At 34.1% G+C, this 20,962-nt stretch overlaps 1 protein-coding gene across 2 annotated transcripts in view; it reads right to left on the reverse strand.

Annotated features, from left to right (window-relative positions):
* LOC106644316 (sodium-independent sulfate anion transporter) overlaps positions 1 to 20,962 on the reverse strand; it is a 50,399-nt gene that overhangs the window by 1,278 nt on the left and 28,159 nt on the right. For both annotated transcript variants that reach the window (XM_014359764.2, XM_023391493.2), the window contains exons 3-8: positions 18,306 to 18,443; positions 17,104 to 17,382; positions 15,805 to 16,108; positions 14,247 to 14,549; positions 12,121 to 12,355; positions 9,374 to 9,606 (exon numbers count right to left, since the gene is read on the reverse strand). In XM_014359764.2, the coding sequence (XP_014215250.2) occupies positions 9,374 to 9,606; positions 12,121 to 12,355; positions 14,247 to 14,549; positions 15,805 to 16,108; positions 17,104 to 17,382; positions 18,306 to 18,443 (1,492 nt within the window). The remainder of the gene's footprint in view (positions 1 to 9,373; positions 9,607 to 12,120; positions 12,356 to 14,246; positions 14,550 to 15,804; positions 16,109 to 17,103; positions 17,383 to 18,305; positions 18,444 to 20,962) is intronic.

The following is a 20,962-nucleotide window of genomic DNA, read 5'->3' on the forward strand; positions in this document are numbered from 1 at the left end:
TTGCGAGCTTTTCAGAGGGGCAAAGCTCCCCCTCCGGTGCTCCGCGCCGGCAATTAATTGAACGAGACTCCGAGGAGTCGAAGCTCAGTCGCGAGACTTAAAATCAGCCTCCCTCCCTTGCTCACTCGTCAAGGAATCCACGAATCCACTTTTATCCATCCCCCCGTGCCGGTAGCGTCAGCCAGAGCTCAGGGTCCTTTGCTGGAGCACGATAAATTTAATTTCAACTGAAACCCCTCCTTTTATCCCATTTTCTTTTTTTTTCCTCCCTGCTTTGCGTGATTTATGGTGTTAAAAAATGAAACGTGCCCTCCCACTCAGGGCCCCAGCTTTAAACACTGCACAACGAATGGCTGATAAATCGCTCACAGCTTTTTGTTGTTGGGAGATGAAGGAAACAAAACAGAATCAAGTACTTGTATATTTTTATGTGGTAGTTACCCCTGGGATATTATACTCATCCCCTGTTGTTTTCTGCTCTAAATGCTTGTATTTCGGTGCCGCGATACTACCCGTCTGCCTCCCCCGAGTCCATTCTTTTCATCCTCGCGAGTTTTAATTGCGGTTACCTCTAGTCTCCCAACGGTTAACCGATGCGCTCGATATGATTATACTTTCTCTATATATGCGTGTACTTTACTCGCCGCGCCTTAACGCTGCCTTGGAATTTCATTCCTTGCCATCTTTTGTTTTATTTCAATCGTTTGAATGGGCAGTCAAATCATTTAATTTTCATCGTCGTAATCATACCCGTTACGTGGGAAAAAGATAGGTAGGAGGTGCGTCGCGAGAATGACCAACAATTGATTGTATCAAGAGCTTTATTCAAATCACCGAAATTAAAGGCAATGTAGCGCGTGTGTTTCCCTCGTGAATTCTTAATTCCCAAATGCGGGAATGCCCGACTGCTCGACTCCTTGACTCTCGACTCTTGACTCCCTGACTGGTTGACTGCCCGAGTGCCGCCCGAGTACCGCGATTTGAGGGGGCCTTATATTAGCTTGTTCCCCACCTGCCGATGCCTTCTTGATAAAGAAGCCCCGCTGTTACTAGGGAGAGTCAGTATGATATGCCTTGCATATCGTACGTTACATACCGTAATTTCTATAGGACCATAATTTATTTTGATACTAACATTGCTTAGAATAAAACTAACGTCAAGCTGCCATAAAAAAATCTATAAATATACTTTTTTAAATGTTAATGTATTGTTTCGATTAATTATCATGTTTGTTTATCATTTCGTGAAATTTCTATTTTTGTACTTTAGATCCTTTTGTTTTAGTTAAAAAAATTTTACTTTATCGGTTTAGTTGTTCATTACCATCCTAGCACAGTAATTTTTATTTATTTTTTTTTCTCTCAGTGAACTAAGAGCCCGTAACGCTAAATAATGTCACGTAACTTTCCGAAGCATTGGGTTATCGACTCAGAAGGTGGTGGTTTAAAATTTAGCTGTTTTTTTAATGATATAAGTGCAGTGGTGAAGTTTAATTTTCATTTTGTGCGTTACAATCTCAATTTTTCGACGCAATTAGAAGATCCCGTGACGCTCCTTTTCGTGATAAGAGTCCGTAACACTATTCCGTTACGCTTCGTATCTTTGCTTATTGTTGGATTATCGACTCAGATAGTGGCTTGTACAGATATTAATGATAAGTGCAAAGTATAAATGTGGTATAATTAAAGTCGAATTTTCATGGACAGCGCAGTTGTTTCAATTATAATAAGATTTTTTTAATGAAGTAAGAAAGTCGTCGTAAAAATTTTCCTTGGGCAAATACAAAAACTTATAGCTCATTTTGGTCACACATTTTGGCAATACAAAAAAATGTGTTAACAATTAAAAACCCATTTTTAGTGTTTGTCCCATTTTAACCCTTAAAATATACCGGTTTTCTGAACGAATTTGGATTTCGGAATGAATTTTGTAAGAAATTCAATAAAAATTTTAGCAAAATAGTGGGTGGGTGAGTTGATTATAGAAAGAATTATCTATGAGTATTTTTGAAAGTCTAAAATGCCTTAGCTATTTTTGTGCATGTTTGTAAAAGTTGTCAAAAAAATCGTACACGATCAATGAAAACTTGGTAAACTTTACTACAAGTCAACGTGTGGGTCTTTTTTTTATGTATAGTATACTCTGCTGCTGTATGTACTGTTAATCAAGGTTTAATTGACCATCGGGGTCCCTTTGTGCTCTTCAGCTCATCCACAACGAATTTCATGGTAATGACATAATTTTCAATATTTTGCCCCGGATGAGAAACTTTGAATTATAAAGTCAAAGGCATATAATTAAATTGAATCCCCGAATCGCTTCGAACATCAGCGGAGGATTGAAGCTCTAATCGAATTTTGGAGGCAGAAGCTGCGAGCTCGATTTTAATCAGAAGTTCGGACGAGGGAGAAGTGCCCACAGCGGGCTCCGATGGATACACCCGACGACTAGGACCCGCTCAGGCTCACGACACTCTTCCACTAAAGGACTACCTGCTGCGATATTACCACGCTACGATACATTATCTTGTCCACGAAGCTACGCATGTGCATCTGTGTATGCGTAGCACGTGTACAACTTTCCAGCCAAGTGAGAATAGTTTGAAAGCGCTGTACGGAGGGTGTGGGTAGGGTTGTTAGGTACGAAGGGCTGCGACGGACAACCGGGCGGAAACTGCGCTACAGAGGAGTTAGTACTCGCTGCGAGAGAAAAGTGGGGGATAGAAAGAGAGAGAGAGGGAGATAACGAGAGATGGAAGTGGACAAAACTGTTGGCAAACGAGTTTTTCCTGCTGCCCTGGTAAGCGTGCGCGTGACAACCCTTTGATTTAAATAAGTTGGCCTGCAGCGGCTACTTGGTCTTATTTTGCTGGGGACTTCATCATCCTTTTTTCATTTTTTTTTTTGGTCCATGTCTATTTTGTTAGAAGTACTTTTGATGTACTTATTCTTTGGTCTACTATTTGCTTCATCAAGCAATCGCGTGATAATGACAAAGTTTTTTGATGGAATGGGCTTTTAATATTTTTCGAGTCAACTATTTCTGATTACGTAACACATCATTTATAAACAAATAAGTACCGATGGAAATAAATTTTTTTTTGTTAACTATTGGAAACTTATTCATTACAAGTTGTATTGCACTGCTTTGTGAACCATTTAAATAATTACTACAAACTAACATTCAGATCATAACATTTTTTAATCGATAATATTATAAAAGACACCGAATCCTGCAACAACTAAAAAAATTATGTCAACATCTATTACGTCTCATCCCGTCGTTTTCATGTTTTTTTAGGAAAATTGTTTAACATAACAGACAAAATACTGTAGCGGTTCTAGTTACATGAGTAAAAACTCATTTTTCATTGTTTTTTTGACTGACTTTTTTAACAATTTAATTCAATTTATTAAGTGTAAATTATTAGTGTGTTGATTTTGTTAATCGATGTTTCACACTTACTTGAGTCAAACTGATCCCCAACCTTTTTATAAGATATTCCCACAAAAAATCTGATAATTAGCAACATTTTAGTTTATTACTAAAATTTTATTCTGTGAAAATTTGAAAGAAGTACTTCGTAATATGTAACATTTTAATTTCTGACTATATAACACTGTACTCTGCATACTGTGTGTAATATATAAAAAGTGTTATCAAGTGGAAAAAAACACGATAGTTGGTGGAAATACGTAGAAGATCATCTAAAGTTACGATAATAATTTTATCAAACACAAATCTTACAGCAATAAAATTTACAATAATGAGATTTAATAACAAATCTTTGAAATAACTTAAATTAATACTTGTTAAGAAATCCATTTAAATTCAGTTCTACCATACATATGATATACATTATCAGCTATAAGTAGACCTAATGGACTTTCCAGTCGAAATGACAAAGCACCTTTCCATACTTAATCAAAACTAATTAGGTAAAAGTCTCCCGTCTCTCGCCATCTCTCAATCGCAAGGGAATTATCTTAAGCTCCTTAAGTGCACGCTAAATTACTATTGTCCTCGTCCTCATGGCAGTGGGCAAGAACAATTTCAATGAAAAAGATTTATATTAGATCTCACCATAGAAAGCTACCGTTATATATTTTACATTGATTTTAATTTACGTGTGATTTGCGATGAGCTACGAAAAATTTTAATGTAAAAACAATGAAAATATTGCATACCAAACTTCCAATCAATTGATCTGACAGTCGATTAAGTGTATGCAATATCGTATCCTCATTGTACTCTAAAATGTAATTAGTTATCTTGACAACATCCTAGGGCTATCCTCCAGACATAGTTTAACTTATCAAACTACAGTATAACAATATTTTAAGCTAAAAGAGCTCATTATCTGAAAAATTAAATACTTACAAACAGACAAGTAAGGTAAGACAAGCCCTCGACAGGTAGAGAAATGCACGTGATCTAAGCTTATCTGTATTTCAAATAATTAGTCATTTTTATTTTCTGCAACTCATGACATGAGGAGAAATTTGGTATACATTATACGATGACATAACAATTTTTATTAACAGCTAGTCTAGACTTTGGTTCGAAATCAATTACAAGATTCTGCCAGAAACAGTTAGTTTAATGAGGTCCCTACGGTCCGCAAAGTTAGTATATATATTGCGTACTGTAGCTAAGAGGAAAATCGCACTGCATTGACATATATGGACAAGTCGTGATATCCTGACGTCAGCGTGACGGAGGGTCACAAAAGTATGTCCACATTACGGTATATTGTCGATACTTATAGTAAAAGTGTATCAGTGACTCCATTTTTCTTTTACCTACACCAGTACACCATCCATGCGGAGTTTGCTGACCGGAGGGACCTCAAAAATTTTTTTTCCTCTAGTACTAAATATTATATGTTTTTTTTTAAGTACTAAAAAAACTATGGAAAAAGTAAAACTTTTGACTTAAATATCTTGAATATGGCACAGTTGAGCTTGTACAATATCAATTAAACAGTTATGGTACAAGTTAACATGGTTAAAATGAAAGTACAAGAAAATGTTACTTTGAAATCTTAGTACCTTACACGTATAGACATTGCTGTTAATGTTACTACGAAATTCATGAGGGTAAAACGTAATATGTCTTATTCCAAACGCAACGAAACTAAAATGTACCACCTGAACCACACTGATCGGCACAAAATAAAATCATTCGAAGCTCAAGTGATGCAAAAAAGACCACCAATACTAGAATTTGCAGCCACAAGTTTTTCCAGGGTTGTCTCGCTTACAGCTCCAATTCATAAGTTGCTGCACCTAATTAATTTCAAGCTTCCATGACAAAGACAACGAGGACGTGAAAGAGCAGGGGCATCTATAAATACAAAATACAATATCCCCCAGCAAACAAACGGACTAGAAGTTTGGCGTTGAGCACAGCGGAAGCAAAAGTTGAAGTTTTGGCGCGCTAGCCGAAAAGTTTTGGGAAATTATTAGCCGGCCGGCTAGCTGCCGGTACGTTAATTCAAAAGTGGGTAAAGCGTGTGTGTGTAGCTAAAAGCTTCGTGCTCAAAATTTATCGTAGGTATAGCATGGGGTTTTCATTATGTTTGGTCGATTTTATTGTTTTCCGTGAAAATTACATTAAATTGTATTGCTTGAAAAATCATTTTAAACCCACAAGTGTTGATCAGAAAATTGTACGAAACAAGTAAAAACTTACATGTTAACTATGTTAAATAAAACGGAACAAAAAAAGTTGATTTTTAATTGTAAAAAAGTATTAAAACAACATAAGATTTAAATTTCGTAGTATCAAAACAATACAAAACTAATTATAATTTCGTTTCGCTTTTATTTTTAAATCAAAACTTTTGTTTTGTTTATTTTGTTTACACAAATAATAGTGACAAGAATACTTTTACTTTTTTTCTCTAAAAACTAAAAAACACTCGTACTCGGAGTTAATTGTTTCAAGACTGCATAATTCCATTGCTTTTTTGAAATAATGAAAAAACGGAATTACTACTTAATCTTGTTTTCTTGAAAAAAAGCCAAATTATTTATGATTTGCTTTAGTTGTATAACGTTACAAAAAATATTTTGTCTGTTTATGAAAAGCAAATACACATCTATAAAGGAATTCAATTTTTACTGACTTTTTTTTGTAAACAAACAAAGCAACAGTTATACTTATCTTATTTAATTTTTTTTATAATTGAATAAAAAAAAATGAGAATTTGGTTATTGTAAAAAAAAAAAAAAAAAAAGGAAAAAGAAAAAGACGAACAAAATTCAAATTTCGTCCATGCAAGTCCTTGCCTTCGATCAGATCTTTTGAGACGTGAAAAATGTAAAAAAAATTTCATATTTTAAGTTTTTCCCAACCAAAGAAATAATGACTATAGTAAAAAAACCGTGGCTTCAAACGATAAAATGATGTACAAGCAGTGCATTAGAGGCATGTTAATAAATCCTCGCAGAACATAAATTACACACGAATGTTATACACGTACAGATCTACACAGACACACGCACACACATCCTCGAGCGATGCAATCAAACCGCATCTTTCAGCTTCTGCTGAAAATATCGCGTACATGCCGTCACTCTATCCATGAACCACGAATACTTATAATTATTAACGCGTACTATTTGTCCACAAACTCCAGTACATTCAGTTGATGCACACCGCAGCAGCTATAGTTCAGCTCCCTTGCATCCACGACTCTCATTGCGTTTGCTTTTTTTTACATTTTTGTTTTTTGTTTTCCAGCTCACTCGTTCCATTTTCGTCTACGACCTCCCCGTTGGGAAATTAATCTCTCTAATTACTCGCGTGGAGCACGTTTTACACGCGCATTGCAGTCATAAGCAACCAGAACTGCCTTTTTTAATTACGTCTGTGTGGTGTGGGACTTTTTAACCCTCCGATGGGGAAACGATATCTCATATACTTTGACGGACTCGATAGTAGTTATTTTTTTTTTTTTATGCACGGGACAAGGAGTTTTAGTCATGTTAAACAAGACTCACGTTTCACGTGACATTAAATTAAGAAACGAGAAATCAAAAAATGTTCACCCAAGTTAACAACGTGGCAAAAACAGTTGAATGGGCTCCTTCAAATGCTCAGATTTAATAACAAAAATTATTCTAAAGGAGCTCAAGGAAACCAGAAATGGATTACATGGTTGTGAAAACACACGCGTCTATCATCAATACGTGCATAAAGTGTACCGACTACGACACGACGAGAGAGCTTGTATGCCGTCCCAAAAGGGTTAATGCACGGGCGCATGTGTGTACGTGATGATGCACATTCTGGGTGACGATGAAATATCGAGCGACACAGGACGGGCCTCTATACACGTACACGGTATGTGGTCCTCTTGAGTAGGGCACACCCTGTCCTGAATTGCGGTATGACCCGACAACGCGCGTGTTTGCATCGTGCCCGAGATATTTTGATAAGTTGGATTAAGGAGGATCAACGAGCGAATAGTTAATTGGCAGAATACCGTAATTACGGGAAATGATGTGAGATCAGCAAGTATGCGAAGGCTAAGAAATTATAGGATCGGTGCAAAAAAAAATAGCTACTAACAACATTTGAGTCCGTAGGTTTTTATACGAGTAAGATACAACTTATATAATCTCATTATTGCTCAATACAGTAATAAATATGTGCTATTGCAGTACTTTCTCATAAAAATATACCTGAAAGTGACCATTGGGGCCATCCCCCTTGTTCTTTGCAAATAGTAGAAGATCTAATAAAAATTATAGTACTAGAGTGTAAGTGGAACATTCTTTATTGTTCTTTATTGGTTTCCCTTTTTTTCTATGTAAGGAGGCTCCCTCGTGCAGAGATGCCAACTTATGTCGTATGCCACAAATTTTTTCGCAAACTCAGGTATATTTGGCATCACTGGCGCAAGGGAACTCCCATACAGGCTAACCTGTGGAAATAAAATGACTCGATCCATTTTCAAAATAATTTCTCGAAATTTTTCAGGGTAACACTTTCTTTGACAGGTGTCAATTGAAAGAAGAGGTTTTTTTTCTACATAACGTGTGCACTCTTATTACGGGAACTGTTGATTTATTCGAGTTGTTAGGTTAATTTCTTCCACCATAAAAATACGTTTTAAAAAGTGCTACATAAAATTAATAATATCTTAAAATTTTGCAGAGTCAGCGATATAAACAATTGTAACATTCAATTCATTAAAATTTTAACTATTTAATTAATCTGGTCAAGGCTCGGAAACTACCATGAAGGAGCCTCCTTAAAAAGCAGAAAGAACTCCCAAAGTAATATGAATATCATCTTTCTAAGAAGTAAAGCATCCTCTATTTTTAATAGGAAGAACAATTTTAAACGTAAAATGTTTTACTTGCTGCTCTAATTGTTTGAGAATCCATGATTGTTCTTAGAAACAAGTTCAGTTTAATTATAGCGTTCATGGGAGTACTCACTTGTAATCTAAATGACTGAATAAAGTACATAAAAAATCTGAAGCTCTCATGTGTACGTATAATTTTCTTAACTTTATAAAAAAAAATTTTTTACATGATATGTAAGTATGCAGTTGGCTATACTTTTAGGTTTACTTAAAACTATGATATGTTAACTATAGTATTAATATAGATTAAAGTAGAAAATCCGTCGTCACTATAACAAATCAAACTTTTCTTGAATTTGAAGTATGTTGTACATTAAATTATTTCATGTTATCAAACATTTTTTTAAGTTAGGGTATTGGAACTATTTTTTGAGATATTTAAGTTCAAAGTGCCTTTTTTAACATAAGTTAAATGGGTTATACCAATAACAGCTTTGAAGACATACGTAACAAATCAAACTATTTTTATAAAAAAAACTGTACAAATCTTGAAAATTCGTACTTTATTTTGGTCCTTTTAAATTATGGTGTGACGGCACTAAAGAAAAATCAGAGTATTGATTAATATTTTTCCCGTTACAAAAGCATACGGCCATAACCTGTAAGACTGTCGCAATACGGTAAATGACGCACTTCACTCGCTTGATTAACTCGGTCCAGGGATTGTCTACCTTAAATAAGACCGAGAGCAATTATAAAAGTAAAATGGAGGTTTTTCGGCTTTCCCAATGTGCTGGTTGTGTAATGAAGCTGATTTTCTTATAACAACCATACTTAACTTATGTGAATCATACTGATAATGTATTTTAATGTTATCATTATAATTAATTTAAAATCTTTTACCTCCTACCTTGAAGCCTATGTGAAGGATTATAATTTATGAATAGGGGATCGGCGTGCAAAGCGCACAGGAGGGCGGAGCCGCACTAGTATATATAAATATAATATGCATGTGTGTGTAAATATGTTGGTGTACATCTATATAAACTTACCAGCTAGTAGTTGCGAGATGTTGTCGAAAGTCCGGAAGTGTGGTTTGATCGAAGTATCGAAAGCAATGAGGGTTCGACTGGCTTCGTCGCACCAGTTCCAAAAGATTAGTCGTTGCTGGCGTGCCTCAAGATCTGACAGTAGCAATGACAAGTTCTTTGCAACGGTTGTATCAATTTCGTTTACGTTTTGACCATCGATTATCACCATAGTCGTATTCTTCATCACATCGCACCTGGAATACGTTCTTTTTATTTTTGTTTGCCTATGACGTCTTCGATTTCTCAAAGATAGAGCATATTATCAAGGCCGAAAATTTGGGAATATAGTATTAATTGCTTTCTTGTACAGCCAAAATTGGCTTGAATAAAAAATTAAATACCGTGATATGATAATCATTAGTGCGCATCTCTTACAGGGTGATCACTGGGCGAAAAGTTTTCCTTTCTATCCCAAGGTTATTTAAACGCCCACAGTGTAAAAAAATGCCCGAGGTGTGAGACATATTTTTTTCTACTTTAGACGTTTCTCTTTAACTTTGATAGTTTACTTTGCCCTTGGAAGAAATATCCTATTTCTCCACTGTAGACCATTTTTTTACTTAGTTTCATTTGGATGTACATTAGTATGTATTTTGAAATTCATAGAAAACGCAATTTAGAGCGAATAATAATGGATGAGTGGCTTGGCTCATAACCACCAAAGGTGATATGCTCAAAGGTAAAAAAACAATGAAATTCATAAAAAGGCAGATAAAATCCAAGTTCAATCATGTTATTTTATGTTGTTTTATGAAAAACACAATTATAAAGTCAAACATGATGCTGAAAAAGTATGTCCGTATGAAGAAAAAAATTGTAAAAAAGGTAATATTGTTTTATGCATTACCTTATGTATATCATATGTATGCTTTTAAATTTTAAGCAGTTGGAAGCATTTATTTTTTATTTTTTCACAGAAACCTGCTGAATAAGTAGTATGAAATTCCTTTTGGAGAGTCACATGCACTAACTTTTGTAAGGTCCAATATTTCCTTTCTTGTAATTACTAATAAGGTTTTGAATTGAAAATGCCATGAAAAATTTTGAATAGATAGCAAAGTGAAATTTTAAGAAGTGATTGAAGAGTAACTTAAAAAAAAAAAGTAAATGAAATTTGGCGTTTTTAAAAAATATTTTTTTTATTCTATAAAATACTCAAGTCTTCCATATGCGCATGGCAACGTCTTTATTGACTAGTAATCATTAGTAAATAACGTAAAATTGTTTTTTACCTATTTTATAAATTAAATAAACTGTTTTACATGTATACTTAAAACTTCAATTAGAATTCACCACAGATTATTAGAAAAAAAGATTGTTGTTATTGTATCAATGGTATCTAACGAGTGTGTTTAAAAAGTGTGTTCAAAAAGCTAGAAGAAAACGTAGACAAGTAAGTGAATTTGGCTTTGAAGTAACAATTATTATCAAGAAATAAAACAGTCCCAATTCGACTAACAATAAAATTAAGTAAGTGATATAATGATGGATAACTTGTTATGGTTTATTTTTATTTCTATCATAATTAATTAAAACATAGCTTATTACAAGTGATTAAAATTGCTATGCATTATTGTTCATGAAAGTAACGTATTGTTATTTAATTATGAATTACAATAATTTTTTACTGAAAAAATTGACAATAATAACTGGTAATAAAAAAGGTAAAAGATAGTGTTTTAGTTGTACTAACTCTTTAATGGACCAAATCAATAATATGAACAAACATTATAATAGTCAAACGTACCTACACTATAGTTATGTACTAATTTACTCTTAACCCTAACGTTTTAATAAGCTTACTACTAAAGAAATAAAATTAACACATCAACATAAGTTTGCACTGCATGACTTGCACTTTTGTACTTGCCATTTGTTCATAGTAATGATTTAAACCTTACAAAAAGAAGGAAAATCCCTGATGAAGACGTACGCATTAATCATTATTCGATAAGTATTCAATGCAACGTTAAAATAATATGAAAGAAATTGCTAAGATTTAACAAAAGAAAGAAGAAATAATGAAGATTACAGGAAACTTTATGCAGATGAAACTAAAATGAAATACTGAAAATAACGAATCCGTTTAAATACATAGCAAAAAAAAGACAAACAAAAATTGAGAAAAGGAAAAAAAGGAGGGCAGATAGTATTACCATATTTTCTTGGACTATGGCAGTGGTAGTGAGAAAAATGATGAGTACTTTTGATACGTAAAATAAGTTGATATAAGTAAAATAGTCAGAACTATTTAAAGAAGAAAAATGAACTGAAAAGAAAAATATGTAAAGTTAATTTAATAAAAGTGTAATACAAATAAAAAGTTAGTAAGCAGAAAAGAAAGTAATTACGGGTATAAAAAAAATCATAAAATTCTAAATAAAAGAATATGACTCGTTACATAAAAAAAGTACAAGTGTGGTATGGAAGGAACTGGACTCAATAAAACTGTGATAATATATACTGAGTCATCTGAAAAATTCATGATGGTGATACTACTTAACGAGCAAGTAAGCAAACAAAAGTAATGATAAGTTTGTAATTGAATTGAAACACAAGAAAAGCAAGAAGAATGTATGTACATTGAAAAAATAGTTGTGGTAACCGTAAGCGATTCTGATTGACATGTAGTAGTTACACCCAAAAAATCCGTAGTCTGTATTGTTGCTGGATTAAGTTAAAGTTCAAGACAACAGTATGCAACTCACCAGGACATGACTCGTTCACGTAGGTACTCGGCTGCTGGAAAGCTGAGTGACTGTTGGGGCGAGACTAGTAAGACGGGCAAGTCATTAACCAAGCGCTCTTCGATCAGTAGGGTGGGCCGAGCAGTACCGTAAAGCAGCAGAGCCAGATTTGTCGCTATCCCTGCGACGATGCCATAATCAAGTCCAGCGGTGAGACAAAATATGAGGGTCACCAATAGGGGAATCAGATCTATTTCTGTGTGTATTTTGAACAAAGTTATGTTAATTCAAGCTATAGATGTTGACAATGTTTTTTTTTTTACTGGTAAGCTTTTTACCAAAAAAATCAAGAAATTCTATTGTATCAAAGTAAATGTCTTATTTAATTCATGCACTGAGAGAAAACAAAATTACTGTGTCATTCCACCGTCTAGGGACTTCTTACTTTGGCCAACATAATTTTTACCAATCTGGACAACTAATTCTATTGTACAAACAGTAAAAATCAAGGTACCTACAACAAAAACTACTGCTCTTAACATTAAAAATAATTTATTATTCATATAATAAAAAAAAAAGGAAAAAACTATAAAGGAAATTAAAACAACAAACCAGGGGGTATAAATGGGTCATGGGACCCACAGTAAGGACGAAGTTCTCAGGTAACAAGAGGGTCGCCAGACCCACAGAAAGAACGAAGCTCTGTAAACGTTAGTACTGCATTCATGTTGTTTACTAAAACAAAAACTTGAAAAACGAATAAAAAAAAAAAAAATAGTTTAGTACTCACGATGGTTGAACTTCGTGAGAACGTCGCGCATAAATACAGTACTCACAAAGTTCAACCATCGTGAGTACTAAACTATTTTTTTTTTTTTTTTTTATTCGTTTTTCAAGTTTTTGTTTTAGTAAACAACATGAATGCAGTACTAACGTTTACAGAGCTTCGTTCTTCCTGTGGGTCTGGCGACCCCCTTGTTACCTGAGAAATTGTGTCTATACTCATCTTATGTTTAAAGAACTTCGTTCTTACCGTGGGTCCCATGACCCATTAATACCCCCTGGTTTGTTGTTTTAATTTCCTTTATAATTTTTTTCTTTTTTTGTTTTTTTTTTAATTTCTTGTTTTATTTTTTTCTTTGTTTCTTGTTTTATTTTATTTTTTTCATTTCTTGTTTTATTTTTATTCATATTTCATTTTATTACATTTTTTTTCATTTTTTTGTATTTCCTTTATTTAATTTCTTTTTTTATTTTCATATTTAATCTTTTTTTTTTCATTCCCTTTTTTATTTCATTTTTTTTCATTCCATTGTATTTATTCATGCATTTTGTAATTTTATTTCATTTTATTTTCATATTTTATTTCATTAATTTTTTTTGAAATTTTTTTTTTCACTTATTTTTTTGCGATTTTATAGCTCATTAATGCAATTTTTGTTTTAGTTTTATATAATTACTCAATGACATTGTGCCATTATTTGTTTATCAAATTCAACTCAAGTGCCCTTAAAAATCATTAAAATGCTATGAAACTCGAAATATATTTATATAATGATCTTACATAATTCATGTATAATTGATTTAATGAATTACTTTATTTATATAATAATGTGATAATGTAACATAATTTGTTTGTCGAATTTGAAATAAGAAGCGACTTTAAGAACCTTTGATACGTTCTTCAGTTGATACGTTCTTTAACTCTATTCTACATGTTTATTTTTTTTTTTTTTTTTTTTTTTTTTTTTTTTTTTTTTTTTTAGAATTGTAAAAGAAAAAAATTCAAAGTGAAATAAAAATAAAATTAAAATTTGTTTAAAAATTAATTGCTTGGGAGTGTGAGAGGGAATGGCGGGTAAAGGTGTGCAGAAGAGTAACACGGCACGGTTGGCAGATATACATATATAGTGGGGAGAGGGAAAGTGTATAGAGTACAGTCGGTGGGGGGGACGGGGTAAGGGGGGAAACTTGAGAGGAAGAGACACCGGGTAAACTACTTTCGTTTAAAAAAAAAAAATCTGTCGGTTTTAAAATTCCAGCCCCCCGAGTAACGCGACATAAAGAACTTCGTTCTAAAAAGCCTCTAGACGACCAAACTGTACCATATTACTGTTATCAACAAAGACAATAGTTTCAAAGCTTACTCTTAGTCCTCCATAGCAGATGAAACAGGTGAATTTCCAGCATGTAGTACATGGCGACTATGATGACGGCAGCGAGGGTGGCCTTGGGAATGAATCTGAGGGTCGAAGTTAGGAGGCCACAGGCGAGAAGAACGAGGCATCCAGTGATGAGGCCGCCAAAGGGTGTCTTCACGCCAGACGCGTTGTTGACAGCAGTGCGGGTGAAACTACCTGTCGTTGGCATCGAGCGCACGAAGCTACCGAAGACGTTGCACAGGCCCACGGCTATCATTTCTTGGCTCGAGTCTAGCGTTTTACCCTTCGCTGTGGGAATAGGGTCTTTACTTTATTTTTGTTTCCTTGAATAACTACTGCTTTTGTATGTTGAGAAATTGAAGCGTCATGAACCTCACAACTATTGTACTGCCGTCCAACGGAAAAAAAAGGTACAAGGGACATTTTTGTCGAAAATGAGTTATTTATACCAATCGATTCGTCAGAAAATTCTACGTCTAATAGCATATCTATAAATTAAATATCTTATACCGTGATTTAGTGATAATTGATTGAAAATTGGAAAAATTGCTAATAATTTTGGTCAGCGATCAAAAAATAGTATATTACTCACCTAGGGAGGAAAAATAAAGAATGTCTCAGATCGCAGGCAATTGAAGCCGAGGGCGATAAGCATGCGATCTGAGGGATTCTTTGTCTCCTCCCGTGGGTTTTATATTATTTTTCATCAATCCTGCACCGAGAGAAGGAATTTTCGTTTCGCGATGCGGGACGAAAGTTCCTACTTTCGGCGCAGTGTGATGAAAAAGGATAAGTGACACAAAATGTAGAAATCGCGCCAGGCAGATATCATAAGTGCACTTTACGTTATAAAGTCGATGAGCACTGCCTTGAATCCCAAAGTAAAAAAAGGGTAAGCCCCATGGAATAAGCTGTATTGCTGATCTTACCCTTTTTTTACGAGGAAATTGCGCCGAGTTAGAAGGGTAAGTACAGAGTTTCATAGTTTCCATCGAAAAATCATTTTTCTTTTGTGGAAAATAGAATAATTATATCATATTTATATAAAAAACAGTTTTTCTGCGGTCCAAAACTCAAATTATCATTGATTTTTTAAAGACACTTAGTTTTCCTTAATTTTCTCAGTTTGTCTCTCATGTCACTCATACCTTTTTTTCCGTTAGACGGCAGTGTTCAGCCAAAATCTTTTTTTTAAGTACTAGAATCCTGTTTTTAACATGAAACGACATTTACAGAAAAAATACTACAACGGCTTCAAGATACCACGCCTATTCTTGAGGGTAAAATGAACCACGATGACAAATACTAGACTCATAATGAGAACATCTCCGTTATTATCGAGTACTTGATATACTGTACGAGTAGTGCCAACTAAAATGATAAAATAAAGACAGCTATACGTGAATGAAATCCAAATGACACTCAAATAAATATAAAAAAATTCCATGACTATATTTACTTAGGTGAGTCAAATACCTTCACAATTTCTTGAACCCAAAAACAATATCGTGTATAAAAATTGGCGAACTTGTTGGCATATTACCAAAAGACTTGGCAATGGCGATACTCTCGAGAAGGGCGATCAGAGGCACTGAGATGACACTGCCACCGTAGATTTGCAGCATATCCACAAAGTTATAGGTGACATTATTGTGGGTGGTGGTGAACGGTGGCGGGCCAAAGGGTGGCAGACCCTCGGTTATGTTGACTGTGATTTTGAAGGGCTCGATATCCCTTAGCGAGTAGGCGATACTCATGCCTGTCACTACGACCACAGCATTCCTCGCCAAGCATATTAGCCACATGCATTTTTGCGCTAAGTTGCCCCGTCTCTTTCCTGGTAGATTCTGGAAAGTTGTCAACTTCATTCTGGATGGAATATAGGATATCAGTCGAAGTAATCAGTTAGTATTATCAGGAAAACATGTGGACGCCCCACTTTTCAAGATGTTCCACGTTGACGTACTACAGCCTCGGAAATATAATCGCTTATAACTTTTCTTATGAGATTTGTTATCGAGCTTTAAATTCAGATCAATAAATTGACTAGTAAAACTCACGTTGCACAAACTATTCTTTTTCGTATTTCAGTTTACGTTTACTTTTTATCATTCAGTGTTATAGATTTCCAGTCAATGTCACAATTGTTCCTTATAGGAACGGCCGGGTGTAGGAAACTGCTCATTCAAATTTAGGTTTAAAAAGCAGATAACTCCGATTTTGAGAGAAAAAGCAAAAGGCTTAGTGAATATTTTTTCTATTGGCAATACTGTTTTATTTATAAGCACGAATTTTCAAAGACAAAGTCTTTCTGCTATCAAGATCATACACTTATTTTGTAATACTGAAACAATAATTTTTCCGAGTAATCTGCTTTGCAGCCTAAATCTCAATCAGCTGTTGTCCTTTACCTACTTATTCTTATGCATTAGATTTTTGAACTTAAGTTTGAAATGAATACTTCTTCTCGATGCATATCTATTATTTAAACATTAGATAAATCGTAAAACCCACTTACGTGTAACAAATAAAAGTTTAAAAAATTGTATTTTACACTTGCCACTCTCATTTTCATGCCAAACTTAATTTATACAAAATACTAACAAGAAAAAAATTTTTAATGATACTACTTATGAATTCCTTGACATTTTGTTACTATCTCAGTTTTTATACATATATTTATAAATATTTCGTATTAATTACCAGAATTACTTTTTTTATTACTGATGTTATCTTTTGACTAATGTTGAGTGTTCTCATTCTTCAAGAAATCAAGATGTCGAAAATAGCAATATATTTTCTTTAAAAAAGGGTAAACCAAATAATTAAGTCATTACGTCACCTTTAACACAACTAGAGCAACAATCGAACAGATTCCAAGCACGGAATCGCTAGCCTTGGCTTGAGAATATTGACTGAAAAGTTTTTTGATGGCATCCAAGAAGGAATCAGTTCGTCCTTTGATTCCTAATAGCGTTAACATTTGGGACGAAGCTATGATTATGGCTGAGGCATTGGTGAAGCCACTGATCACAGGCAAGCTTATAAAGTCCACGAGAAATCCAAGATGAAGCAGACCCATTGTTGTTATTATGCAGCCTGACAGAAAAGTCAGTAAAACCTGTTAGCATAAAACGAATTTCCTCAAGTGATTTAAAATACTAAGATTCTTAAAAAGTATTTTAACTTGGAGATTAACGATCCATTTTTTTTAAACATCAGGTGCTGATTTTTGTATTGTAAACGTAAATGTTAGAAACTGACATCAATGTTCATGAAAATCAAGAATATGGCTACGCTAAGCTTTCAGTTAACACATTTTTATGGGTAAGTACTTTATCACTATGATGCATGTAAAAACATTTTATCCATCAATAGACTCGTGGCTATTATTTTTTCGAATTTATAATACATTGATGGATAACAATTATTATCGATCCAAAAAATTCAGAATTATATCTCATAAGTGTGATAATAATACCTTTTACAATTAATTTTACTTGCAACCTTAAATCTATGAATTACACTAATATAAGGAATATAATTTTATACGATAACCTGATGGAAAAAAGTAGCATTTCAATATTCATGGGCCGTGAATAGGAGTTAAGTTCTAAAGTAAACGAAACATATATCAAAAAACTCAAAAATGTTTGATAAAAAAAGGTTTTCAAAACATTTATCTTCAGCTTATGAATATTCTTAAATTCATGCAAAAAATAAACCAGAATATTCCAGCAATCTGTTGTAAAAAAGTGCCTTTTTCTGAGGAACTCTAAACCCAAGGTTTTTTTTGTTGGTATTATTGATTCTAAAAAGTTTGATAAAATACTGTGAACACGAAGAATTCACGCAATATATAGAAAAATTAGAAAAACTTTTTTTTTTGTCAATTAAATTTTACGTCAATCACGATCAGTTCATACATACAAGATCTTTTTATAAAGATCTAGGCGTAGCCATCTTCGATTATTGGCGAAAATTATTGTCAGTTTATTCTCAACAGAGAAATTAAATAAGCTTTAAATAAGTATATGTACGAACCGCCAAGTCCTCGCCATACGATGCCACGAAGGAATGCGTAAGCAAACCCATGATTGCTGTTGGTCCCACTGTTACGTTCGTGGTGCTCCCGAAGAACATGTATACGAAACATCCCATGAAACTACTATACAATCCATACTGAAAGATAACACAAAATAAGTTTGACACCGTTTGAAATCGACCTATACCTTATTCTACTGGAGTGACTAAAATTACTTTTTGACTTGAAATAATTTGTGTTTTCTTAGCGAGTTAAAGAGTTGATTTGAGGTACGGCTGTTCTCGTGTCACGTGAATTTTATAGCTGGTTATATTTTCAAAAAATGAAATTGGCAGGATATTGTTCTCAAATTTCGCGGCTGGCTCCACAGCTAAGGGTGATTTGGTCTTAGGCAGTTTAGAAAGTTGGGATAAGGACTAGGGTAAGGGTAGAAAGATTTATTAAGAAATTTTAATAAGAAAATTTGAACAAGGATTATGGGTTTAGTTGGATCATGAAAGATAGGGTGAGGGACTTTACTAGTTGGGTTTCAGGATCAACTCCCTCCACGCAGGGATGGTTAACGGGTGACCGTAAAAATTACTTAAACAGGTAAGAAAAATACAATAAGTAAAAACGTTCATTTTATTAAACAATAGAAAACAATTAAAAATTACTTAAACAGGTAAAAAAAACACAATTAATAGAATCATACATTTTATTAAACAATGAAATGTCTAGTAAGTATTGTACATCAGGATACAAATTTAATAATGAAAGTAATGTGTTTCATCTACATAGCCTCAAATAAGCTGAGGTGCTCACTCATGTGATTGTGTAAGCTTGTGACATGCTACATGTAGCACATGTTGCTCTTTAATGTTTGCTATCACATACAATATATTAATTTTTATATAATTAGTATCATGTCTCTCGTATCTTTTACTTTATTTAAACACAATATTTTTTTTGCTGTTTCGACACATACATTATATTTCTAATTACATTCATAATACGAGTTAAAAAAAAATTACTTAAGCGTTAACATGAATCATCACTGAAACGTCACATATTTGTGTGACATTTATTAGATACTAACATCTTTAATATCATCATGCAAACATTTTAGAAACGAATGCATGGTTACATTCAATTCGGAAAATAACAGCACGTGTGAAACACATAAATTTCTCTCTTGAGAGTAGATATGCAAGTACTGTGATCAAGTAATTAAGCTCATGTTCCCTGGCATATCCAAAATAGAATGTGATCAACAATAATCGTAGACGTGGCGTTCACGCTTCTTAAATTCCTCGTATCCATAAACAGGTTGGTACGCGTATGCGTGTTCGTCGTGCAAGTGCTTTGAGAGATTGTATTTTTTCCTGAAGGTTTGTGAACATAGTCTGCAACTGTACGTGCATTGATAGAATTCGACAATGTTATTCTGAACTTGGCGATTGCGCCTCATGAATTCCTTCACATTCCTTGTATCCATAAGCAGGTTGGCCCGCATATGCATGTTCATCGTGCACGTGCACTGAGAGATGCTTTTTTTGTTCGAAAGTTCGCGATCATAGTCTGCAGCTGTGGACGCGTTCATGGGAGGATTCTTTATTATTTTCAAGATCAATAGCATTTCCGTGGACGGAAGTTGGTGGAGGCTTGTGGGTGCTGCAGTGTGGAGACTCCCTTTGATGGGTTTGCATATGGTTCGTCAAACTACTTTTTTCCTTGTAAGCTTTCGAACATCTAGAGCAGGTAAATGGCTTCCCGCCGGTGGTGTGAATCCTCTCGTGTTTCAGAAGGGCACTCCTTTGTTTGAAAGCTTTCAAACATCCTGTACAGGCAAAGGGCCTCTCATTGGTATGGAGCCGCATGTGCACGATGAAATTACTTTTAAGGTTGAAGGCTTTCGTACACACTGTGCAGGTGTAAGGCTTCTCATTAGTGTGACTTAATTCGTGTATTGCAAGATTCGCTTTTATGGGAAAAGTTCTCGAACACTTTGTCCCTTTATTGGTAGAGATTCTCTCATGTTCTGTGAGATGGCTTTTTGGATGAAATATTGTGGAACATCTGTAGCAGCTGAATCACTTTTTGTTGGTGTGGATACATTTCTGTTCCGTGAAGGTAGAATCTGAAGTACATGGTTTACCACACGAATCGCAGTTATAGGTACTTTTTGTAAAAGTCCCAAAACTATAGCTGGAACTCTGCTCTCAACTGTTGTCCATGTTGGTAAATAAAAAAGTCACAGAATTATGGAGTCGGTGGTAATTTCACTGTCGTTGATTTTTCGGAAAACAATTACAATTCCTCGGTGAATGGAAGACAAAGGCAGGATGTTTCAGAAGTTGTTTATTTTTCTGTAAAGAAGAAAAGTAAAAATGTTATTCGTCTCAGAAGGGATTCGAGAATATGAATATACGTTCATTGAAATGTATCATAATTTTTTTCCCGTTATAACTATTTTAATGCACAACGTGAAAATTATCAAAAACATGATTGTAAAGCTTTAATAATTAAAAACAAAGATACCAAAATTTGTTTAAAGTCAATAGTTTATTTCATTTTTAATTTGTAACAAATATCAACTGACAACAATGGTGTATCAGTGAAACTTCATTGGTTAAGATATTGCCACTGCACAAAGCTTATTATTTTTGGCCTTGTA

The sequence above is a fragment of the Copidosoma floridanum genome, unplaced genomic scaffold (assembly GCF_036245765.1).
Source record: "Copidosoma floridanum isolate Cflo_tuat_1 unplaced genomic scaffold, Cflo_Japanese_pri ptg000011l, whole genome shotgun sequence".
Lineage (NCBI taxonomy): Eukaryota > Metazoa > Arthropoda > Insecta > Hymenoptera > Encyrtidae > Copidosoma > Copidosoma floridanum.